Consider the following 25,669-nt stretch of genomic DNA (forward strand, 5'->3'; position numbering starts at 1 on the left):
TTATGTAAAAGTAGAAAAAAGTACAGTAAAAAGACAAAGTGGTTTTGGCAGTACCGACAGTGACGGAAAAGCAGCCTATTGAGTAAATCAAGTTTCTAAAAACACATCTGTGTGCACAATGACTCCGGGAAAACAGTTTGAAGAACTGGTAGACACAGGTGCTAATATTTCAATTATAGCTCTAAATCAGTGGCCAAAAGCGTGGCCCCGACAGCAGGCTTCTACGGCTTGATTGGAGTAGGCACGGCATCTGAAGTCTATCAAAGTGCTACGATTTTAATCATTTAGGACCAGATGGGCAGGAAGGCACCATCCAACCTATGGATTACTTTCATTCCCATTAATTTGTTACAGCAATGGGGTACAGAATTCACCATTCCCTCTGCAATTTACAGTCCTGGGAGCCAAAGAATGATGACCAAAATGGGGTATATTCCTGGGAAAGGATTAGGAAAAAATGAGGCCAGAATAACTCAGCTGATTGAAGTCGCAGTTAAATTTGACCGAAAAGGAATTGGATATCCTTTTTAGGTGCGGCCACTGTTGAGCCTCGAAAGCCCATTCCATTAAAACGGAAAACTCAAAAACCTGTTTGAGTTGATCAGCGGCCGCTTCCTCAACAAAAACTGGAGGCATTACATTCATTGGCAAAAGAGCAATTAGACAAAGTACGTATCGAACCTTTTCCACCATGGAACTCCCCAGTTTTTGTAATTCAGAAAAATTGCAGTAGATGGCACATCTTGACCGACTTATGAGCGGTTAACGCAGCCATTCAACCGATGGGAGCTCTCCAACCAGGGTTGCCATCTCCGGCCATGATCCCAAAAGAATGGCCAACGGTAATACTTGAACTAAACGATTGTTTATTTACTATTCCTTTGGATCCTCAGGATTTTGAGAAATTTGCGTTTACAATACCTGTCATAAATTACAACGAGCCATCTACTAGATAGATATCAATGGAAAGTTTTACCCCAAAGAATGTTAAATAGTCCTACAATTTGTCAAACTCTTGTTGGAAAGGTTATTCAGCTTGTCAGGAATCAGTTTCCTGATTGTTATATCACTCATTATGTTGATGACATTTTATGTGCTGCTGCAAGCAGGGACAGACTGATTGTTTTGCTATGCTACAAGAAGTGGTGAGACTTAACAGGTCTCGCTGTAGCACTCGATAAAATCCAAACTACTACACCCTATCATTACCTGGGAATGAGGGTAGAGGAGAAAACAGTAAAGCCTCAAAAGGTGGAAATTCATAAAGGACTTGTTCTGTGCTGCCACCAGTTCCCCCTGTCCTGTGAAGAAGTTCATTTCTGCTCTGAGAAGCCTGCCATTGTGCTGCCAGCAGTGGCGGCTTCTTTTTTTTTTGAGACGGAGTCTTGCTCTGTCACCCGGCTGGAGTACAGTGGTGTGATCTTGGCTCCCTGCAACCTCCACCTCCTGGGTTCAAGCAATTCTTCTGCCTCAGCCTCCTGAGTAGCTGGAGCTACAGGCACCCACCACGCCTGGCTAATTTTTGTGTTTTTAGGAGATATGGGGTTTCACCATGTTGGTCAGGCTGGTCTCGAACTCCTGACCTCCTGATCCGCCTGCCTCAGCCTCCAAAAGTGTTGGGATTACAGGCGTGAGACACCACGCCCGGCCGAGCGGTGGCTTCTGTGTGGGAAGGTCAGGGCTGAAGGACCCTGGGAGGATGCCCCACCCAACATGTCCTCTCATCACAGGGTAATGCCCATGTTAGCCCAGCCATTCTCACCTATCAGGGCTTTCGAAAGAATGGCCAAAGTAAGTTCTAACAACTTCACTTCTTTGCCAAGGCAAGCACCAGTGCTCCTTTTGTGCCCTCTCTGGATACCCATGACCCGGGTCCCACAGGAAACCAAGCTCCTGAGGCAGCTGAAATTCAGTCGGGGGATTGGGGTCTGTGTACTTATCTACACCCCCCTTCATACCTACTTCTTCAAACTGTCCCCAACACTGGGAACACCTGTCCCTTGAATAGCCTCAGCAATTTAGAGGGGAAAAAAGGCTGAAGCAGACTTTTTCCTTCCAAAATTGTGCCTTCCTGCTTGGGGGCCTACGCACGCAGACTTGAAAATAAACCAAGCTTGGGCGGGGCGCGGTGGCTCACGCCTGTAATCCCAGCACTTTGGGAGGCCGAGGCAGGCGGATCACAAGGTCAGGAGATCGAGACCATCCTGGCTAACACAGTGAAACCCCGTCTCTACTAAAAATACAGAAACAAAATTAGCCGGGTGTGGTGGCGGGCGCCTGTAGTCCCAGCTACTCTGAAGGCTGAGGCAGAAAAATGGTGTGAACCCGGGAGGTGGAGGTTGCAGTGAGCTGAGATCGTGCCACTGCACTCCAGCCTGGGGGAAAGAGCGAGACTCTGTCTCAAAAAAAAAAAAAAAAAGAAGAAGAAGAAGAAAGAAAGAGAGAGAGAGGAGGGGAAGGAGAGAAGGAGGGAGGGAAGGAGGGAGGGAGGGAAGGAAGGGAGGGGGCCAAGCTGGAGGCTGAGGCAGGTGGATCACCTGAGGTCAGGAGTTTGAGACTAGCCTGATCAACAAGGCAAAACCCTGTCTCTACTAAAAATACAAAAATTAGCCCGGCATGGTGGCAGGTGCCTGTAATCTCAGCTACTCAAGGGGCTGAGGCAGGAGAATTGCTTGAACCTGGGAGGCAGAGGTTGCAGTGAGCCAAGATTCCGCCACTTCAGCCTGGGCAAAAGAGCGAAACTCTGTCTCAAAATAAATAAATAAACCAAGCTGGAAGATTCAGTAGTGCTGACTCTCTGATATCCTTGTCCCCTCTGGGTGCCCGATGCATTTAAACTATACAGGTCAAACTCTTGGTTGAGCAACCGTAGCACCAGTGCCACGCCCCAAAGCAACGCAACCTCTTATTGAATGATCACTCTCTATTTTTATTTATTTATTTATTTATTTATTTATTTATTTATTTATTTAGAGACGGAGTCTCGCTCTGTGGCCCAGGCTGGAGTGCAGTGGCCGGATCTCAGCTCACTGCAAGCTCCGCCTCCCGGGTTTACACCATTCTCCTGCCTCAGCCTCCCGAGTAGCTGGGATTACAGGCACCCGCTACCTCGCCCAGCTAGTTTTTTGTATTTTTTTTAGTAGAGACGGGGTTTCAGCGTGTTAGCCAGGTTGGTCTCGATCTCCTGACCTCGTGATCCGCCCGTCTCGGCCTCCCAACGTGCTGGGATTACAGGTTTGAGCCACCGCGCCCAGCCTGAATGATCACTCTCATTCAACAAATCATCTACACTGCCTTGTGGCAAAGTAGCAGGAGAATGGGACCTGGGACTGGTGAGTTTTGGCAGGAAATTGAAAGGGCTCTGTGGAGTGGAAGCCCAAAAGGTTGGGCCGTGCTTGTATCCAGCATTCTTTAGTACTCCAGTTTTTTCAAATTCTTCTCATCCTAGGTGAGGCCTTAGTGCACATCACACAGTGTGTTAGGCTTCCTCCAAAATGGGTGGGGCCAAGGGAGTTCAGATGACTCCCCAGGCAGAACCCAAACCTGCAATCCTTTGTTTTCTAAGAAAACCACTTGGAAAAGTGAAGTCGTCCAACCCGTTGTGGTAGGGAGGAGGGGAGCCCAGCCCAGCCTTCAGCATCAGGAAGTGGCTATGCTGGGAGGTTGGAGATGGGTCTGAAAGTGGTGGCCGTGCTGCAGGTGGAGGACCAGGGTGACCCTCCCCACACCCACCCTCTGCAGAGTATGCATTTGAGACTGGAAAGAGGATGAGGACACCTTTTTCGCCTCCTTCACCTCCCAGTTCCTGAATGACCTCAACTCCATCCTGATCCACCGCTGTCACTGTCTCCCAAATAATTTCCTGGTCGCCGATGCCAGGATGGTCCCCATGCCGGGCCCTGGGACCAGTCTGCAGGCTGAGCAGGCGCCAGTGGAGGGAGGGGCATTGTTCTGAGATGGCGAGGGCTGAGGGGCAGGGCTGAGTGAGGAATGTGCTCTCTCCTGCTATTTTGCCAGGCACCATGCATTGGCAGGCCCTCCCAGCACAGAAGCCATAGTGATGCGTTGGTTGCCATGGTTTCTGAGGATGCTCTGCAGCTCATCTGAGTGCCCCCCAGAGCTGCTGCTCTCCCATCCGTGGGCTACTGGAATGGGGTGTGTGGCGACCCCAGGAGGGTGCATTTTGTGCTGACCTCCAGCAGGGCGCGCTTCTCTCACTGTCTCTCGTTGATGCTTGGGCCTGGCTACAGCAGAGTCACCTTCAATACTCGGGTGGGGGAAGAGGGGAGGTGCTTCTTTCTTTGGGACCAGAAAGTGGCTCTGAGTTGGAACACCCCACTGGCTGCAGAGAATGAAGTTCCTTTAAGTGAAATACTCCCAGGTTCATAATAACTCCCCCTTCCTCACCCAAGCCTGCTCGGCCCTCCTCCTCCTCCACTCCTCCCCTAAAGGGGTTCTCTGTACCTGGTGGACCACGCCATCCTCTTAGGCCTCTACCCCAGCATCAGTCATGGGAGGCCCTCGTTCATGACTGCACCCCTGATCCTGCTGCACCAGCATCCCAACGACAACGGGTCCTTGTTTCCCCTTGCCATTCTGGTCAGCAAGGCAGGGCCCTGGGGGGCTGGCAGGTGGAGTGGGGGAAGTCTATTAGATCCTCGGAATGACTGAAAGGTTGCCTCCTCCCAATGCCACTGTGCCTGGTGACATCGCCTCTCCAATCCTACTCAGCCCCTCTCAAGTTAGTTTTTCTGTATTGTCCTCTTTGATTTCTATCTTGATAGAAATGTTACAAAACTCAAGAGAACAAATTGCACCTTGACAGGGTGTCAGAATCGATTCTACTGAGTCACGCATCTTTGGCAGTTCAACCCTGTTCCCAACAGTTAAAACCATAACCCCTTCGGGAGAGGTGTCCACACCCTCCCTTCCCATCCTTTCAGTCTGCCCCACACAACTGGGGATCTGGATGGCTGGGCTGGTACAGGGAAGTCAGCCAACACAGTGCCTTGGGTAATTTCACCTCTCAAGGAGATTATTCTCATCAACCTTGTCTTACTAATGAGGAACCTGAATCACAGAAAGGTTAATAAACTTTCCCAAGGTCACACAGCTGGTAAAGAAGTTGACCGTGTGATTTTGTAGCAGGACGAGTGGCAGACAACCCCTCAGACACCAAGTTAAAGAAGGAAGGGCTTTATTCGGCCGGAACCATCAGCAAGACTCACATCTCAAAAAACGAGCTCCCCGAGTGAGCAATTCCTGTCCCTTTTAAGGGCTTACAACTCTAAGGGGGTGCACGTGAGAGGGACGTGATCGATTGAGCAAGCAGAGGGTACGTGACTGGGGGCTGCGTGCACCGGCAATTAGAACGGAACAGAACAGGACAGGGATTTTCACAGTGCTTTTCCATACAATGTCTGGAATCTATAGATAACATAACCGATGAGGTCAGGGGTGGATCTTTAACTGCCAGGCCCAGGGTGCGGCGCCGGGCTGTCTGCCTGTGGATTTCATTTCTGCCTTTTAGTTTTCACTTCTTCTTTCGTTCGAGGCTGAAATTGGGCATAAGACAATATGAGGGGTGGTCTCCTCCCTTATTCTGGCCCCATGGACATGATGATGGGCTGCCCTTCCCCAGTGTCTGCCCAGTGCCTACCCTCTCCTGTGCCCCCACTCCAGCTCACTCAGACACCCAGCCTAGACAGCCCCATCTTCCTGCCCAGGGACCCAGCTGAGGACTGGTTCCTGGACAAGACCTGGGTGTGACCCTCAAAGTTCCTGGTGCACAAGACGGTCACTCATCTACTTTGAACCCACTTTGTGTTGGAGCCTTTGCTTTGTCCATACTGCAGCAGCTGCCCATGAGCCACCCATTTTCAAGGCCGGGAGGAGCCCTCCTCTCAGTGCCCACAGCTGTGGGAGACCCGGGGCTGCCTGATCTGACCTCTGACTCTGGCTTCCCCTTTCTTCTGCACCTTCTACATCAACATCCACCCAGCACTGGGCTCTTTGTACCAGGAAAGCTCATCCACCAGGTCAAGGCCCTGGAGGCCTGGGATCTTGTGGGGAGCACAGGGGGCCAGGGGAGGCCTGAGATTTGGTCCAGAGCCCCTGCTAGCAGCAGGAATGGGCTCTCTGCTCATTACAGGCAATGTCGTTGGGACAGGTGGGCTGCCTGGACCTGATCAACAAAGGGCTGGCAGCTGCCGCCTACCACTCCCTGTACCTGTCCCACCAGCTGGCTGACCTCAAGGTCCAGGACCTCGCCCACTACTACATTCCAGATCTGGGCAGCCATAGAGAGGTGACACTCCCCTGGGGCCTGAGGGCTCCAACCCTCTCACCCTCCCCTATACCCCTGTTGGTTTATTCAACCTTCCCCCAGCCTCCTGCCCAAACACACTGCTGTCTCCAAGCCCTTCCTGCTTACCCTTCATCATTCCCAGTCGTGTGACCTTGGGCAAGTTATTTAACCTCTCTATGCTGGTTTCTTCATCTGACAATGAGGATAATAAGAGCACCTATGGTGTAGCTTATTATTGTTATTAAATGCAAAACCCTAAGAACAAACCCCAGTGCACAGAAAGTGCTCTCTGAGATTAGCTATTAAGATTATTATGCGGCCGGGTGCGGTGGCTCACGCCTGTAATCCCAGCACTTTGGGAGGCCGAGACGGGTGGATCATGAGGTCAGGAGATCGAGACCATCCTGGCTAACACGGTGAAACCCCGTCTCTACTAAAAAAAAAGCAAAAAACTAGCCGGGTGCGGTGGCAGGTGCCTGTAGTCCCAGCTACTCGGGAGGCTGAGGCAGGAGAATGGTATAAACCCGGGAGGCGGAGCTCACAGTGAGCTGAGATCCGGCCACTGCACTCCAGCCTGGGCGACAGAGCGAGACTCCGTCTCAAAAAAAAAAAAAAAAAAAAAAAAAAGATTATTATGCCAGGCACAGTGGCTCACGCCTGTAATCCCAGGACTTTGGGAGGCCGAGGCGGGTGGATCACTTGAAGTTAGGAGTTCGAGACCAGCCTGGCCTATGTGGCGAAACCCCATCTCTACTAAAAATACAAAAGTTAGCTGAGTGTAGTGGCGGGCGCCTGCAAACCCAGCTACTGGGGAGGCTGAAGCAGGAGAATCACTTGAACCCAGGAGGTGGAGGTTGCAGTGAGCAAGATTGTACCATTGCACTCCAGCCTAGGCAACAAGAGCAAAACTCCGTCTCAAAAAAAAAAAAAAAAAAAAAGATTATTATTTACCCCATAGATAAAGTCACTGTGTCTCCAGGTTTTTCCATTGAAATATTCCTCATAGGAGACTGCCTTGGGGTATAGCTGTGACCTCCAGGCCAATGGCCAGATCCTCTTAACATCTGGCCTCCTGTGGTTTCCCAGCTCCTGCCACCAGCCTGCATAATGACCTCCCACCAGCACTGAGATTGATGGCGGTGCCGCTGCCCATTAGCCATGAGTGGTGCCCAGTGGCTCGCCACATGCAATGCTGCATTCCCTGCAGCTCAGCCCCTTTAAAATCTGCCCCTACTTCCATTCTTCCACCTCAGCACACACGGAGTCTAGGGAGATGAGGTACCCTAATTTCTCCCTCTCTCCCAATTCAAATTCTGTCCTGGCTACAAGCTCAACTCATGTCCCACCTCCCCCTTGAAGTCCTCAGGGACTCCCCCTATATGAACATCTGCAGCAGGAGCTCCTTCCTCAGCAGGGGGTCTGCACATCCTACAATGGCTGGGGATGGAGGGCCCTTTGGGAACCAGTGGAGGAAACGAACCCAGTCAGATGGTCCCAACGCAGAAGGGCCTGGTGTCTCATCCTTCCCTGTGGTTTAGAATCCAAATGCCTGCAGGACCAGTGAGCAGAGAAAAGCTAAGGAAGAAGAATGGGCGGGGATCGTGGCCAGTGGGAAACTCATGTTTGTCTGACAGGGACAGTGGTGACCCAGCTCTCACTGTGACCAGATCTTCTGATTTTTCAGCAGAAACCAGACATCTTCTAATATTTAAATGTTGGCAAGTGATTCAACTTGAAAAACAAACAGAAAAACCTTGCCAGCTGATCAAAACACATCTGCAGATCAATCACGGCCCTGGCACCTCCGTTTGCATGCTGTGGTGAAGACTACAGCCTCTGGTTTGATCTCGGCTCTGCAATTCACTCTGTGGTTGGCCGTTTTCCTTCCTTGGCCTCAGTTTCCTCCTTTGTGGGCAGCAGGTCTCAGTGGCCCCTTCCAACCCATACCCCTGTGCAGTGTTAGCTCCCAAGTGTTAGTCACCATGTATTCCCGACCCCCCAGCTTTGGGACCAATATTGTTAACATCTACTGCCGGGATGACACGGCAGTGAGCAGGAACTCGGAGCTCCAGGCCTGGGTCAGGGAGATCTTCCAGGAGGGTTTTCAAAGCCAGATGCTCTCAGAGGTGCTGTCCACTGCCCTAGGGCAGCAGCCTCTTGGGTGTCAGCTCTGTCTTTCTACCCTACTCCCATCCAGGGGTCCCTTCCACCCTGGGCCACTGTGCTGGCCTCATCTGCTGTTTCACTATGATCATCTTCACCTGCTCAGCCCAACATGCTGCCATCAACAGCGGCCAGGTGAGCCAGTGCCAACCCGGGGGACAAGCAGGGTCGCGGGAGGAGCAGCCCTAGCAGCACTGGCAGCTCTGTACTGAGTTTGCAGGGGTTGCTCTGAATTCAGTACCTGGATCCCCAGTATTCCTATCATCCAGTGGCTTGCCCTGCCCACCGCCAAGGGCCAGACGGAACTAGCAGCCTCACTCCCTGAGGTCAGTGCCACACACCACACCCTGGTGCTCCTGTGGGGGGTCAGCCATGAAACCAAGGATACCATAAGCAAGGCCCAGGTGGGGATGGCTGGGGTCTCAGCTTCTAGAGAGTGGGTACATTGAGGAAGGGATCTTGGGGACAATGGCTACCAGAAGGGTGCACTTAGCAGGCTAGGCTCCTAGGTGGCAGGGCTTGCAGCCGCTAGGTTGCTGGTGGGTGTGGCTTAGGGTATTGTGGATTCCTAGTAGGTGGAGCTAAGAGTGGTCTGGGCTTCAGAGTGAGCCGGTCTTGGAGTGGTCTGGGTTTCTTACGGCCCGCAGTCTTTTGTCTAGGTGGGCGGGTGGTTTATGTTTCAAGTTGGATGGGTCTGGAGTGGTCCAGGACCCCTAGGTGGGCTGGGCTTGGGTGGACTAAGTTCCCTGGTAGGGAGACAAGATGGAACGGAATCGCTGTGGGCTGAAAATGCAGCCCGCCAAGGTCCCAGCCTTTCCTTCTCCCAGCCTGGACACCTACCCAGAGGAGCACCGCACCGAGAAGGCCCCGCGGCAGAGCATCGCCGCCTTACAGAGCCGCTTGGCCCAGATGTGGGAGGACGTCCTGGAGTGGAACCGGGGCCTGGCGCTGCCCTACTCCTACTGGATCCCGCGGCCGCAGAGAATGGAATCGCGGTGAGAGCGCGCGGCGCGCACAGCCTGCACCTGCACCCCGTGGCGCCAGCCCTGCCGCCAGCGCCCGAGTAACTTGCCGCGCGCACTGACAGCCAGACCCACGGAAAGGAAGGTTTTTTGGTTGGTTGGTTTTTGGTTTTTGAGGTTTTTGTATTTTGTTTTGTTTTGTTTTTTGAAAATAGGAGGGCACAGGATGGGGAGAGGAGAGAGGGGAAGGGCGCTCCTAAATAGAAATGCTGTTCTCAATCAGCACCGGGTCCAGGTAGTAGTAGGGGATGGGGAGGCACTTGTTGCGCTGGCGGATGTCGTGTGAGATCTGGTTCAGGCGCTGGCGGAACGCCTCTATGCTCCTCCGCGGGGCCTCCTCCACGAAGTGAATGTCCGGGAAGTGTCCCAGGGGCCGCTGCGGGCAGAGAGCTGGACAGCTGGAACCAGGGCCGGCCAGTACCCCCTCCTCCTGCCGGTGGCTCTGGCCCCTCCACCCTTTGGCTTCAGTGGTCTCTCACTCCCTGCTCCCCGCTCAACGCCTCCAGTTATCCTCCCCCCTCCCCGGCTCCTGGCCCCCTCCCTGTGCTCAGAGTCCCCCATCCCGTCTCGCACCCTGTCGTCAGGCTCGCGGCTGAGCGTCCAGAGCACCAGCAGCGTGATGCACGTGGTCTTCACATCCGGCAACGTGTCCATGAAGGTCTCCAGAGTGGTCAGTCCCTTAGCCTGAATCGGTGGATTCCTCATGGACGCTGGGAAGTTGGGCATCCAGGCGGTGAACTCCATCTGGAAGTGGGGTAGAGGCTCGGGTCTGGGTGGAAGAGTACCCCGGGAAGAAAAGTACCGTGGGAGCTTCCTTCCGCCACGCCCTGACCATCTGCCCTCCAGTCGCTGCCTTGGACTCCCCGCCCTTGGCGCTGAGGCTGGGCCAGGTTGGTTAGACTGGGGCTGGGGCTGAGAGTTGGGGCTGAGGCTTGGTTTCCGTTGGGACTGGAGTTGAAGCTGGAACTTGGGCTGAGACAAGTTGAGGCTGGACCAAGGATTATGGCTGAGGCTGGGTTTGAGGTTGGGGCACGGACTAAATTTGGGAGGTCTGGGCCTGGGGCTGGGCCTGAGCTGGTGAGAGCATCAGTACCTGGCCTGTGTTGACAGCAGCGTGCTTGGCAGAGCAGGTGAAGATTACTATGGTGACATATCGAATCAGCTCAGGCACGGTTCTCAAGCACCTGGGGAAACCTGAGCGGCGGGGGTAAAGCCCAGGCGGCGTCAGTCCTGCCCTGGCACTGGCTGCCCGGCAGAGGGCGCCACCATGTCCCGCTCTCCCCGTTTTGCAAAAGCTTCAAGCTGCCGTATCCGTACCCTCATCCTGACTGCGTGACCCTCCTGTGGCAGGAACCCCATCGCCCCTAATCCAGATCATGAGGTTAGGGATAGAGGGCTGCAGGCCCTGGCCAAAAGTCCTCCAGGGCTGCTCCTGGCCCCTGCCTAACCTGTGACCCTCAGATCTCTCTTCCAGTTTCCCTGGGGGTGCCTCTCTGGTCCCAGGCCTGGGGATGTTGGGAGAGGCAGCAGGCTTTCCTGGGTTCCTTCGTTCCTTTGGAAGAGTCCTGCCCCGAATCAACCCAGCCCCCGCCCTCCACTCCCTCCCATCACCTCCTTCCAGACTCTGCCCACTCCAGATGGATTTCTCAGTCCCACACCTCTTCCCTACCAAGCTGCTGGCTTTTCTTTCCTGTTGTCCCATGTGAACCTCAGGTTGCTTCTCTTTCCTGTTGTCCCGTGTGTCCCGGCTGCCATGGTGATCTCAGGTTCCAAAAGTCCCACATATTCAAACCAGACCCATCATCTTCCTCCCTAACCGCTTCTCCTTTTAGCCCCCAGCTCAAGGGACGACATACATCATTTATCCAGCTGCAAAAGCCTGAAACGTGGAGTCGCCCTCGGCCCCTCCCTCCAAACCCAAACCATCACCCAGTCCTGTCATTTCCAGCTCTGGAATTCTCTGTGGTGTCCCCACAGCCCTCACCCTAGTCAGGTCCCCAGTCTTCCCTCCTAGACACCACGGCAGCTTCCCTGTCTCCTGACTGCCAGTGCAGCCTAATATTCTAGCATACAAGCCTAATCTCCTCGAAAAACCCTCGATGGCTCCCACTGGCCCTTAACCAGGCTGTGCAGCCCGGCCGCTGCCCACAGCCTCAGCCTTAGCCCATTGGGAACCTCCCCACGTCCCACCCTAAGCTCTAGTTGCAGAGAACGTGATTGCAGTAAGCAGCTCCTGGAACTCCCTATGCTCCCTCTGGCTTTCTGGACTTTCCACATACTGGTCCCATGCGGAACTCTCCATCCCCATCCTCCGTCATCTTGAGGCTGACCTCTCCATCCTGCAGATCTTAGCTAGATGTTAGCCAAGAAGTTAGATTTCAGCTAGATCTTAGCCTGCTGCTCCCACCCTATCTTCTCTCCACTACCCCTTCCCAAGGTGGGTTAGGCGCCTTCCCTGGGCTTCCCCACAACTTTCTTTAGGGAAATACCTGCTACCCCCGACTATGAACTCCTTGAAGGCAGGCACCCTCACCACCTGCCTTTTTCCCTTTTGCCTCCTCAATAATCGGCCCAGTATTGCATTGTGGATGCTCACTGGATATTTGTTGAATGTGTACCCAGGTGGCGGGACCTCAGGGCCCTTTCACCCCTCTCTTGGAGCTGCCAGCTCCCTCCTGCCGGCTCCCTGGCCTCCTGCCCTTTCCTGTTGGAGCTCATACCCCATTTCACAGTCCACAAAGATTTGTTTCTGGGGTGGGGCTGGGACCCCTCCAGGTCTCTGCAGAGATGACCCACAGCCCCTAATCTCAGACAGGGACCCATTGCCAGCCATGTTTTCTTCCCCAGCCTCTCTGAGATGCCACTGCTCCAGGGGCCGGAGAAGAGCCTGTCAAAATCCTAGGGCAGCAGTCTGGTCTCCTTCAGTCCACAATAAAATATGTTCTGATCCAGCCCAGGAGGGCCCTAGCAGACCTGCCTGGGGGCTGACCCTCAGCCCCAGCTCCCCCTGATTGCCCAGGTGTCCAGGCCCATACCTGAGCTCTCCCGCCCTAGGAGACACTCTTTAAATATCTCCTGCACCCAGGACTGCAATTCCGGGTCACCCTCCACGGCTGCGTCACTCGGGTAATAATAGGTGATGATCTCCGTCACGTACCTGACCAGGGGACAGGGCCTCAGTTTGGATCCTCCTCCCCTCCCACTCCTCAGCCAGGCTTCTCCCACCTCCCCCAGGATGCCCTGACCTCAGTTGGCCCCAGAGCTGCCCCACGCCTGTGGGAGGGCAAGTCCTGTGGGGCAGAAGTGGAGAGGATGGCTTGGCAAGGCCAGCACACACCCAGAGCACTCCCTTGTAAGGGATGGGCAAGGCCTACAGGCAGCTCAGATCCTAGAAGGGGTCTGGCCAGCAGAGGTGGGCTGGGGAACCAAGCAAGGAAGGGGCCTGCTGGGCTGAGGGTGTAGGTGTGATAGACACACAGACCCCAGGCCCCTTCCCCAAGGCCAAGCCCCTGGATGGCACCAGACCCACGCTCAGGTCTCTAGAATTTCCCCACACCCTCTCCAACATCCCAAGGTATCTACCCTGAGAGCCACCCACTGCTGTCCCGAGCTCACCTCTCCAGTGCATTCCACACCGCCAAGCTGTCATCACGGTAATAATATCCAGGCAGGTCCTGGACCCCGCGCTCCACAAAGTCATTGGGGAGGTAGAGGCTGTCATAGGTGAGCTCCGACAGAGCCCGTACCATCACCTCAGCAAAGCCCTCCACGCCCAGGGACATGCCCTGTGAGGGAGGAGGCAGATCCTGGAGCTGGATGGGCATCCCTGGCACCCCCCTCAGGTCCTCTAGGATCCCAGTAAGTGCCCCTGTAACCCCCGACCCAGCCCACCCCACCTCCGGGAACTCTCCTGCTCCAGGCCAACACACCAGCCCTGCCTCTGCTCCTTTCTCGAGAGGAGAACCCACTTCATCCAGTTCCCTCCCTTCATGCCCCCTCACGAAAAGGCAAGTGGGAAGTCCTGCTCTTTGTCTAACTGCAAAGGCCAGAGGAAAGCAAATGTCTCGTTGGGGTTGGGGGCGGAAGTCTTACCTTGGCGGAGAGACCCCCCTCGTTGAGAAGAACGGCCCGGCCAATGCTGTTGATCTGGACGGTGTATCGGGTGTGGGGGATGAGGAGCTGTGGGGAGAGCGAGGAGGATGAAGAGAGAGGGCTGAAGTGGCCCCCAAAGGAGCTCAGCTCCCCGCTTCTGCAATATCAGATCCACTCGCTCTGGGAAGTCCCCCTGCCAAGCCCTCTCTTGTGGCCCCCAGATGCCCCCCCCAGGCTGACTGGAGTCTCTCTGACTGCGCAGTGGGCCTGGGGGCTTTCTGAGTCCAGGTGAGGGCCCTGATGCCTGGAGGAGGCCCCTTCGCCCAAGCCCGTACCTTGTAGAGGGGGTGGCACATGGGCAGGTTCCTCAGCAAGGCCAGGCAGAAGGCTTCCGCAATAAGGTGGGTCTCCAGCAGGTGGGAGATGGCCTCGTGGCTGTAGAACTCCGCATAGCGCACCCACGTCTTGGCTAGCAGCCAGTCCCACTCAGAATCACTGGGCAGGAAGATGGGGCAGTCCGGCCCCGGGGTCTGGCTGAGCTAGGGGTGATGGAAGAGAAAGGATTAGGTGAGGGCAGAGACCCACACACATAAAGGGCTCACTGCAGGAAGGAGGCAGAAGGGAGTCTGAGAAGGTGAAAACACGCTGCAACTCTGGTCGCACTGGTCCCCTGAGCACCCCTGGGCCTTTCCTCCCTCCCCACATTTGATCTTGCCATTCCCTCTGCTCGACTGCAGTACCTTCCTCTTGCCCCATCTCTACCTGGTAGCTCCCACTTACTCTTCAAGAACCATCTCACAAGCTGCCTCCTCTGGCAAGACTTCCTTACTTCAACCACACCTCCACCATGTTCAGGTGTGCAGGTTGTGCACTGCACAAGGATTCCTAGCCCCTCAGGGGGCAGGCAGATCACTGAAATCAGCCTACATTTTTCCATTAAGGAACCAGCAGCATCAGGCTCTGGGGCTCTGACCCATCCACCCAGAGGGAGCCTCTTTCTAACTTGCGCATGACCCTTGGGGGGACCCCTGGGAAGGAAACACCTAGTTGCTTCCTCTGCCAGACCAGATTCCCAAGGCAGAGGCTAAGTCTATCTCAGTATTTCCAGTAGGGACCTGACCCCCTTCAGGGATTGGTTTTCCAGGTGGATGGATGGATGAAGTCAAAGAGACAAGCACACTGCACAGACACATATACACGCACCCACTCACAGATGCACACACACAGGGGCATACAAGTACAGCCGGCCCTCTGTATCCATGGGTTCCACACCGGTGGATTCTACCAACAACCTATGGAAAATATTCTGGGAAAAAAAGTGTCTCTAGTGAATGTGTACAGACTTTTTTCCTTGTCATTCCCTGAACAATACGGTATAACAACTATCTACATAGCATTTACATTGTATTGTATTGAGTACTATAAGTAATCCAGAAAGGATTTATTTTATTTTTTTTAGACAGAGTCTTGCTCTGTCACCCAGGTTGGAGTGCACTGGCACGATCTCCACTTACTGCAACCTCCACCTCCTGGGTTCAAGAGATTCTCCTGCCTCAGCCTCCCGAATATTACAGGTGCCCCCCCACCATGCCCAGCTAATTTTTGTAGTTTTAGTAAAGATGGGGCTTCCCCTTGTTGGCCAGGCTGGTCTTGAACTCCTGACCTCAGGTAATCTGCCCACCTCGGCCTCCCAAAGTGCTGGGATTACAGGCGTGAGCCACCACGCCCAGCCTAGAGAGTATTTAAAATACCCAAGATGGCCGGGCGAGGTGGCTCACACCTGTAGTCCCAGCACTTTGGGAGGCTGAGGCAGGAGAATCGCTTGAGCCCAGGAGTGCAACATGGAAGAAAGCGTAGCGCTCCTTGTGTACACGCAGCAGCAAGAGCTCACCCAGCTCCGCTGAGCAGCGCACCTTGTACTTCTGCACCTGAGGGGACCAAGACAGCAAGCAGGTGAGAGGCAGGGAACTGCCAAGGCGGTCCTTGCGCCTTGCAAGGTGCATCTCCACCTAAGGCTATTGGAGTATACAAACCTGAGCTGCTCCTAGGCCCTACCGGGCTTTTGTATGAATTAGAAAAATATGCCCAGGCCGGACACGGTGACTCACGCCTGTGATCCCAACACACAAGATGTGTGTAAGTCATATGTAAATACTGGGACATTTTATATAAGAAACTTGAGCATTTGCAGATTTTGGCATCCCGGGGAGGTCCTGAAACCAATCTCTCAAGGATACCAAGAGACGGCTGAATACACACAGGTCCGCACGGTCACATAAGCGTGCGCACACTCGGAGGAACATTCGCGCACACAGAGGCTCGGCGGCAGCGCCGCCTACAGCCTAGGCACCTGGATGGCGATGGGCATCATCTTGCCCTCGGGTCCGAAGTGCAGCAGGCAGAGAGGGGCGCAGTGGTGCTGCTTCCGGCCGCTGAGCTCGACGGTGGGGATGCCCTCCATGATGCGGTAGTCGGCCAGGTAAATGTTCCCCTTCTGGAGGGGAGCCGTGATGGGTGGCAAGTAGGCACCCACACGGGGCGCCCGTGACCCGAGCCGCAGGTGCAGAAGGCGCTGGCGACCAGGGGCAGGGGTGGGACGGGGACAGGGACGCGGGGTGCGGGCGTAGCTGGGACTGGCGCGGGCGCCGCAGGTGGGGAGAGAGGGGGATGCCCGCCAGGGAGGCCAGGACGGAGACCGGGGTTTCCGCCGGAGCGGGCCTCACCTCCAGCTCCGCTTGCAAGCACGTTCCCTCGCCCAGGAACGGAGCCACCATGTCGTCTGTGACGGGGAACTTGTCTGGGATCCGCGTGCAGCGGCGAATCAGGCCGGGGTTGACGCCGTTGAGGTACTGGTACCCAAAGAAGGTGTCCTCTGCCCAGTGCTCGGCCACGTACTCTGCGAGGACGGCGCGAGGGCGTCACAAGGCGGCCCGGCCCCCCTCGGGGACGGAGAGGCATGGGACAGAAGAAGACCATGGGCACCGAGAGGACTCGGGGAGGAAAACGAAGCCCCCAGCCTCGCGCCGAGCGGCCGGAGGAGCCCGGGGCGACGTTTTCCAAGAAGCCGGCAGAGGGCGCGCGCGCGCCTCGCTGCCTCTCCGGTCCCACTGCCCCCATGTGGGCGGCCTGCCTAGCACGCCGGAGACCACGTGACTCCCTCTGCTCGATCCGGACGCCCCATTCCATACCGGAGACGACAGATTTCTTCCCAGGGAAAATTTTCCTAATGTCCTTCAGCCTCCTCCACGAATGTTTGCAGTCCAACAGGCCGCGGACTTTGAAAGCCAGTGCCCTAGGAGATGGGATTCCAGGGAGAGGCCGTCAGAGGGTCTGCCAAGCGCCGGCTGGGGCGACTGGCGGGGCCGCCCCACCCACTTAGGTCTCTGGGTCTCAGGGTCTGTGCGTCGCAAAGTCTCTGGGTCCCATGTCTCAAGATCTTTGCATCTCTAGGTCTCTGGGATCATCTCTCGGGTTTTCTGGGTCTGCGTTTCAGCTCCCTCTGCCTTCCTGGCCATTCCAACCTCTGGGGTTGTCTTGGAGGCCGCCAAGGTTGGGGGAGAGGAACAGTCCTTGCAGGAGCCCTGTTCTCCTGTCACTCACACACACTCACATGGGCCCCAGGCGGACGAAGAAGGAGGCTGTCTTGAGGAAGGAGTAGCGGAGATTTAAGTTCAGGAACTTGGTGGCCTTGAAGTTGATGAGAATAGGGAATCCCGGAATATAGCCATTCCACCTGTGGGGAGAAGCGCAGGGCAGCTGGGATCCAGGGGGCGGGGAGGAGGCAGGCGTCCAGGGGAAAACCATGGGAGGGGCCCAGCACAGCTTCGGGTCCTTACTCAGGCCGGTTGGGGTTGCGATGCCTCCGGACCGGAGGGTGGTAACTGGGAATGTGCACATAGTTGGGTAAGCCAGGAAGAAAGACTCGCCAACTGCAAGGGAAACCGAGATGTGACCCTCATGCCCGTACACCACCCCAGGGCAAAGGGCCAGAGCCATCACTGCCCCCCACCTCCCTGGACCCCTGCCGGGCACCCAAACTCTGCCACCCGCCCCCTCACTGGTAGAAGTCCTGCTTGGCTCTGATCTCCTCTCTTCTGTGCTCCAGGAGGACAGGGAGTGAGTCGTCTGCTGTTGTCTTTCCTGTAGGGAGACCAACGAGGGGACTCAAGGGCTGACCCTTGCCCCTGCCCACCCCTGCCTACTTCCGGAAGCAGGAGTACAGCTTCTGTGCCCCAGGTCGGCTCTGGGGGTTGCCCATGACCAAGGAGTGGGAAGGCTCACCTTGGGAGAATGAAGGAGTGCCCCGTCCCAAAATCTCAGATAAAAGGATCATGGACCCACACTCTTTCCTCTTGCTCTACCCTCAATCTGAGCTCTGTTGCTGCAAAAAGTCCCTCCTCTAGACCCACTGAAATATTTTTTTATTTCTATAAATTCATGGAGCACAAGAGCAATTTCATTACATGCATAGATTTCATAGTGGCCAAGTTAGGGCTTTAGGATACCCATCACCCAAATAATGTATATTGTACCCGTTAAGTAATTTCTTATCATCCACCCCCTTCCATCCTCTCACCCTTAAGAGTCTCCATTGTCTATTATTTTGCTATGTCCATGTGTACACTTTTTTTTTTTTTTTTTTTGAGATGGGGTTTCATTCTTGTCGCCCAGCCTGGAATGCAATGGCACGGTCTCAGCTCACTGCAACCTCTGCCTCCTGGGTTCAAGAGATTCTGCTGCCTCAGTGTCCCAAGTAGCTGAGATTACAGGCGCCTGCCACCACACCCAGCTACTTTTTTTATTTTTAGTAGAGACGCAGTTTCGCCATGTTGTCCAGGCTGGTCTCCAACTCCTGAGCTCAGGTCATCTGCCCGCCTCTGCCTCCCAAAGTGCTGGGATTATAGGCGTGAGCCACTGCGCCTGGCCCATGTGTACACATTTTTTAACACCCATTTATGGGTGAGAACATTTGGTATTTGACTTTCTGGTCTGGCTTGTTTCACTTAAGATAATGACTTCCGGTTCCATCCATGTTGCCGCAAATGACATGATTTCATTTTTTTCATGACTGAATAGTATTCCACTGTGTATATATACCACATTTTCTTTATCCAGTCATCCATTAGGGCACTTAGGGAATTCCATATCTTTGCTAGTGTGAATAGTGCCACGATAAATAAGGCATCTTTTTGATATGTTGATTTCTTTTCCTTTGAGTAGATACCACTGAAATATTAAGAACTGACAGTTGTTTAGCACTTACTAGGTCCTAGGTGTTGGGAAAAGTGCTTGTGGGGTTCCTGTATAAACTGGCCATAAAAATATTGGACACGGCCTGGCACGGTGGCTCATGCCTGTAATCCCAGCACTCTGGGAGGCTGAGGTGGGCGGATCACGAGGTCAGGAGATCGAGACCATCCTGGTTAACATGGTGAAACCCCTTCTCTACTAAAAATACAAAAAAAAAATTAGCCGGGCGTGGTGGCGGGCGCCTGTAGTCCCAGCTACTCGGGAGGCTGAGGCAGGAGAAAGGCGTGAACCCGGGAGGCGGAGCTTGTGGTGAGCCGAGATGGCGCCACTGCACTCTAGCCTGGGCGACACAGTGAGCCTCTGTCTCAAAAAAAAAAAAAAAAAAAAAGGGACACTAAGTTGTGGAAAGTCACAAAAAGCCTCTAAGGAGGAAAGCGTCATTGCCATTATGTTCCCATGCTCTGAGCACAACTTATCTATAAGCTCTCTTCTCTGTAAACACTGTGTTGAAGGAAAAAGACACTCCTTTGAAACACAGGAATGTGGACAGGTGTGCAGGCTCCTAGTTAAGCCCATTCCCACTAGCTGCTGTCCGATAAGTTAAAGATACGCTGTTTGAACACAAAGGAGATTCATTTAAACTGCTATTGCTATAGATTATGCCTATGACGTACTGCCTTCCTTTCAGTGTTTCGCCCTGAACATCTGCTTCTTAGGTCTAAGTGATTGTACTCAATAAATAGTGTGGAGACCAGAACTCTGGTCCTTTTGCAGCCTCCATTTTGCAACTGGCCCCCTGGCCCCCACTCTTTATGCACTCTTAACCTGTCTCTTCTCATTCCTTCATTGCCACCGGATGTTGGGTACCCTACGGGTGGTGTTGAAGCTGGTCCCCAACACCAGGCACTTTGTAGACACTTTACTTTTATTAATCTAAGCCTAAGAAGTACCCTATGAGACAGGTGACTATTACTATAGGCTCCTGACCCCTTCTCTACAACCCCAAAGTACAGAAAACTGTGGAAATCAAGTTTGTTTGTCTGTTTGATTGTTCCACAATAAATTCATTGGTTGACAAAGTCTGCTGTGAATCTCCCTGAGGCTATATACAATCTTTATTTAACTCGTTCAGTGTAACTATTCATAGTTGTTGCTGGGAAGTGTTAGTATATTTGATTGGGGTGCCCTGTGGTAGATATAGCACATAATATAAGGGGTATGTGTGTGATATACATATACATATTTTATATAAACATACACATGTGTACAGATACGTGTGTGTAGCTTCTCAATAAAATTGAATTTCTTTTTTTTTTTTTTTTTTTTTTTTGAGACGGAGTCTCGCTCTGTCGCCCAGGCTGGAGGGCAGTGGCCGGATCTCGGCTCACTGCAAGCTCCGCCTCCCGGGTTCACGCCATTCTCCTGCCTCAGCCTCCGGAGTAGCTGGGACTACAGCCGCCCGCCACCTCGCCCGGCTAGTTTTATGTATTTTTTAGTAGAGACAGGGTTTCACCGTGTTAGCTAGGATGGTCTTGATCTCCCGACCTCGTGATCCGCCTGTCTCGGCCTCCCAAAGTGCTGGGATTACAGGCTTGAGCCACCGCGCCCGGCCTAAAATCTGAATTTCAAAACACCCCTAGAGTCAACAGTTTCAGCTAAAGGACTGTATCACCATGCCCATTTTACAAAGAGAAACAGCCGCTATTACATATTACCTGGGGACAAGGCTGGATTTGCACCGTGGCAGGCTGCTTCTGACCACCAACAGTTGTTAAGCCTTTTAAAACTCTCTTCAGGCCAGGTGCGGTGGTTCATGCCTGTAATCCCAGCACTTTGGGAGGCTGAGGCAGATGGATCATGAGGTCAGGAGTTGAAGACCAGCCTGACCAACATGGTGAAACCCCATCTCTACTAAAAATACAAAAATTAGCCGGGCATGGTGGTGCACACCTGTAATCCCAGCTACTCAGGAGGCTGAGGTAGAAAAATCGCTTGAACCCAGGAGGTGGAGGTTGCAGTGAGCCGAGATCGCACCACCGCACTCCAACCTGGTGACAGAGCGAGACTCCATCCCAAAAAAAGAAAAAAAAACTCCATTCAGATGTCATCTTACTGGATTATCACATCCACCCTATGAAGTAGGTTCTGTTGTTATCTCCATTTTACAGATGAGGGCACCAAGGCTTAGAAGAATTTGGAAATGTGGCAAGGTGTGGTGGTTTACGCCTGTAATCCTAGCACTTTGGGAGGCCCAGGCGGGTGGATCACAAGGTCAGGAGATCGAGACCATCCTGGCTAACATGGTGAAACCCCGTCTCTACTAAAAATACAAAAAATTAGCTGGGTGTGGTGGCACTCGCCTGTAGTCCCAGCTACTCAGGAGGCTGAGGCAGGAGAATCACTTGAACCTGGGAGGCAGAGGTTGCAGTGAGCCAAGATCTTGCCACTGCACTCCAGGGCGACAGAGTGAGACTCCGTCTCAAAAAAAAAAAAAAAAGAAGTAGTAGTAGAATTTGGAAATGTGCCCAAATGCCAAATGTCCAGCTAGTCAGTGGAAGAACTGAGACCCGAGTCCAGGTCCGTCTTTCTCCAGCACCCTGGCTGGTGGTCCCCAGACTGGCCTGTGCCTACCGCTGCAGCCCATCATTTCCTCTCAAGGTCCTCACCTCACCACCCCCTCCCTCTTCCACCTGCCTCAGCTCATGTTGTATTCTGGATGAACAGCGCTCCCTGGAGTTATGCAACCCAGAGACCCAGCTCGTTTTCATCCCCAGGGCGGGAGCCTCACTCCTTTGAGGGCCCTATGGGTGACTCAAGTCTCCCTGTCCTGTTGCGTGGCAGCGGCCCCACCCAACCCCATTCCTGCCTGGCCACCAGCATCACCCAGCCTGTCCCCTGCTTCCATGTCACCCAGACCTGTCACTGCAGTAAGATGCTCTGTGTCCCCAGTGAGACCCTCATCTTGGCATGCTCACCATCTCCCAGGCTTTCTTTGCCTCTCTTTTCCCCAACTCAGGGCCTGTTCCCCACTCCTGGGGGAAGATTCCAGCACAGGGCAATGAGAAACGGAAGAGAGGTAGTCAGCCGCAGGGAGGATAGGGCTTCAGGCCCTGGGTGTCCTCAGCTCTGCCTTTCCCTCCTACTTGCCTCAACGGAAGCCAACAGACACTCAGGTGGTAGAACTGGGGGATAACAGAGGACAGGCCTCCAGTCCCCATGCAGCACCACAAATTAGGAATCTGATCCCGGCCCACCACACAAGGGGCTCTGGCAGGGGTGGGTGCAAGGAGCTCAGCCACTCAGGTCCTGTGTCTCTCCCATGGGAGTAACCAAGCAACTGGAAAAACCGCTGGGCAGCCTTAGCCAGCCCTAACCTTGGAGAAACCCTGACAGTCTATCTGAATAACAGGGCCTCTACTGAATAGATCCTTACTGGATTAAGGGGGGCCTTTTGGAGTAACAGTACATCCTGTTAAGAGAAATATGGTGTCCTGTTGGGAAAATAGGGAGTCCTTTGGAGCAATAGAACATCCTATTAGTCTAAAAAATGCTCAGTTAGAAAACCAGGGCTCACGCCTGTAATGCCAGCACTTTGGGAGGCTGAGGCAAGCAGATCACCTGAGGTCAGGAGTTCGAGACCAGCCTGGCCAACATGGTGAAATCCCATCTCTACTAAAAATGCAAAAATCAGTCGGGCATGGTGGTGCACGCCTGTAGTCCCAGCCACTCAGGAGGCTGAGGCAGGAGAAACGCTTGAACCCGGGAGGTTGAGGTTGCAGTGAGCCGAGATCGTGCTGTTATACTCCAGCCTGGGCAACAAGAGTGAAACTCTATCTCGAAAAAAGAAAGCCAGGGCATCATAATTATAAGACCACATTACTATGGAGACCTGTTGAACTCGAAGGGCTTCTAAATGGGATAGCAAGGTGCTGTTTGGAATCATGGGGCATCCTGTGATAGTAACAGAATCCTGCTGGAGTAACAAGGAGTCTTTTTGGAGCACATATGGTTGGCATATAAATAGGCCTCCTGTGAGAGTCCTGAGCCTGTACTTAGCATCACAAGGGGTCTTTTTAGAGTGGCCGGGCATCTTGTAGGAGTCAGGGAGGACTGGAGACAAAGCGGGGAGCGCACTCTGGGAATGCTGTCTGCTGCCAGATGGGGATGCTGAGGGGAGCCGCTGGGCCTCAGACACCTCTGTTCCTCCGGTGTGCAGCCCCAAGCTGAGCCCAGAGGAGCAGCACTGACGGAGGGAAATGTGTGACAGTGGCAGGAGAGCCCAGGAATCCCTGATAGGGCTGGGCCCCTCCTGGCTTGATGGGAGCCTGGGTGCCATGCCAGGGTAGCAGACTGGAGCGCGAGGCCTCACGGCCATAGGATGGAGCAGGGTGATGAGGGCTCACCTGTGGCCTCCCGGAGTGCCAGGGTCTCGTAGCCATCCATCCACTGGTAGGCGGGGAAGTGGTAGATGCGGCCACTGGGGGCACAGATCTGCACGTAGTTACAGTACCAAGGGTCCTTGGGGAAGAAGGAGTAGCGCTCTTTGTGCAGGCGGATGATGAGGAGCTCTCCCAGGTCCTGCGGGCACTGCACGGTGTACTGGTCCACCTAGGCAGGATGAAGGGCTGGCTGAGTGGGCAGGACTTCACCCTGATTCCCAGGTCGCCCACCCCTCTGGCCTCTCACCCAGGCCCTGCTCATGCTGCGGAGACAGGATTTTGACCTGATCATTGAGTTTCCTTCTGACTCCTCCAACCTGGGGGTCTCCTACTGAGTCCCTCTACCTAGGGCTGCGTAGGACTCCAGCCCCTCCTTCTCTCCATCCCCAGCTCCTGTCTTCTCCCACTCCCCTCTCCAGGCACCTAAGGTTACAGGAACTTTCAGACCCCTGGGGACTTGGGTACCACTCTGCAGTTTTTGAGTGGGGAGAGGTCCAGCCAGTCCTTTCTCCCATTCATCAATGAAGATGCAGATATTCAGAATGGCCACATAGATAGAGTGACCTATTAAGGTCACATAGCAGCAGGTGGCTGGGCCTGACTCAAAATCAGGTCTGAGGGCCCACAAAGCATGCCTTCCACTAGACAGGCTGGTCTGATGCCATTGTAAGTCACAGAGAATCCAATCAAATGTGAAACAGTTAGGAGGCAGCTGAGTCAGGAAGAGTGAGTGAGAACGGAAGACAGAGGGATGCGGGAGAGGGGGTAAGACAGAAACAGGAGGAGAGCGAAGGGGAAGGAAAGCAGGTGGAAAGGACTGAGAAAAGAGGGGATGCAGGATAGGCAGAGACAGGGAGAGAGGGCTGAGGAAGAGGGAAAGAGAAGAAAAGGATGGGGAAGGAAACGAGGAATGCCTGAAAGGGTTAGAGATGAGGGAGCAGGATGGAGAAGGATGGCCCAGAGATCTGGGACGTGGGCGAGGGCTGGAAGCCAGCTCTGGACAAGGCGTCTAGAGCCACCTGGGGAGCCCACTGTCTTCAGAGCTGTGCCCTGGCTCTCCAGCCTCTCCTGGCCAAGATCAGCTCACCTGGCTCTCCCTGCGCACCTTCACCTCTCCCGGGACCACAAAGACACACACACACACACACACACACACACACACACACACTTACTGCCCCAGTTGCAAAGTCTCTCCCAAAATGGTTCAGCAGCTGCTTATGGCTCTCTCCTTGCGTCCCCACAATGGTCAGTGAGATGGAGTCCAGTGTTCCCGACAAGAGGTCGGTGCCTGTGGCCACCCTGACTTTGTAGGTGGCCATGGCTGCTCTTCAGGAGGCCAGAGGGGCACTCAGTCCCAGATACCGTGGAGGGGCCACACGAAGGCCCAAGGCAGGCAAGAGAAGCCAGGCACAGAGTGGAGTGGACAGGGCTGGCCTCCGAGGTGGAGTGGTAAGGTGGCGAGGTGGGGTGACTGGGCCTGCCGGCCAAATCCTGGAAAAGCTGCTGCCCTTGGCGGCCGGGGTGCGTGCTGGGCAGGCCCGGGTGGGGCCCAGCTGGTGGCAGGTGAGCTGGTGTCTGGGCTCCAAGCCTTCTGGGAGCTGGCAGAGAGGAAGAGCAGGCAGGGCCCTGGGCCTGCCTCTGAAAGGGCGGATGGAAGATGCCTTGGATGAAGGCACCTTCAGGGTGGGGGAGCCAGTCCAGCCTGAGCCAGGGCCCTAGGGAAGTTGCGGGAGGGGACAGGGTGGGGCCTCCAGATCTTTATCAGACTAATAAGCTCCTTCCTCCTGCCAGTCCCCATTGGCTGCAGTGTCGGGCACCCCTGCTAAGCAGGGCCATGGGCAGTGAGTGACCTGCATTGGTTCTGAGGCTCCTGGTGGACGGGGGAGGGGAGGGGGAGGGTACTAAGTCGCTGCACAGCTGGCTGGCTGCCAGACCATTCCTCTCTGGGAAATGGGGCAGGTAGTGGCCGCAGTGAGAAAGCTGGCCCGTCCTTCTGCCCCAGGGCCCAGAGTCTGTGACAGGAAGGGTGGGAGGTGTTGAAGCTAGGGCTCAGGGACCACATGGGTGCAGAAAGGCCTGAAGACGCTGTAGGGAGGGATGATCAGGGTAGCAGAAGAGGATCTGTTGCTTCCTGCAGGGCCAGGATCCACTGGGGAGGGATTGGAGTTGGATATAAAATCAGAAGACAAAAAAAAAAAACCCAAAAATCCTAAACTAGAAGACAGAGTGAAATCTGGGGCATAAGAATTAAGTTAAATAGCTGGGTGTGGTGGCTCACGCCTGTAATCCCAGCACTTTAGAAGGCCAAAGCGGGTGGGTCGCCTGAGCTCGGAGTTCGAGACCAGCCTGGCCAACATGGCACAACCCCGTCTCTACTGAAAATACAAAAATTAGTC

At 54.4% G+C, this 25,669-nt stretch overlaps 1 protein-coding gene across 1 annotated transcript; it reads right to left on the reverse strand.

Annotated features, from left to right (window-relative positions):
• Positions 1 to 9,224: 9,224 nt before the first annotated feature.
• Positions 9,225 to 24,648, reverse strand: ALOX12B (arachidonate 12-lipoxygenase, 12R type). The gene is made up of 15 exons (XM_008010245.3): positions 24,446 to 24,648; positions 23,238 to 23,442; positions 17,643 to 17,724; positions 17,421 to 17,513; positions 17,195 to 17,317; positions 16,773 to 16,876; positions 16,308 to 16,480; positions 15,935 to 16,078; positions 13,920 to 14,123; positions 13,585 to 13,671; positions 13,108 to 13,277; positions 12,528 to 12,649; positions 10,586 to 10,686; positions 10,066 to 10,236; positions 9,225 to 9,868 (listed from the first exon to the last, which is right to left on the reverse strand). Exons 1-15 carry the CDS (start codon positions 24,590 to 24,592, stop codon positions 9,689 to 9,691), a joined length of 2,106 nt encoding a protein of 701 aa, XP_008008436.2. The 5' UTR covers positions 24,593 to 24,648; the 3' UTR covers positions 9,225 to 9,688.
• Positions 24,649 to 25,669: the final 1,021 nt, after the last annotated feature.

This window comes from Chlorocebus sabaeus, chromosome 16, assembly GCF_047675955.1.
Source record: "Chlorocebus sabaeus isolate Y175 chromosome 16, mChlSab1.0.hap1, whole genome shotgun sequence".
NCBI lineage: Eukaryota > Metazoa > Chordata > Mammalia > Primates > Cercopithecidae > Chlorocebus > Chlorocebus sabaeus.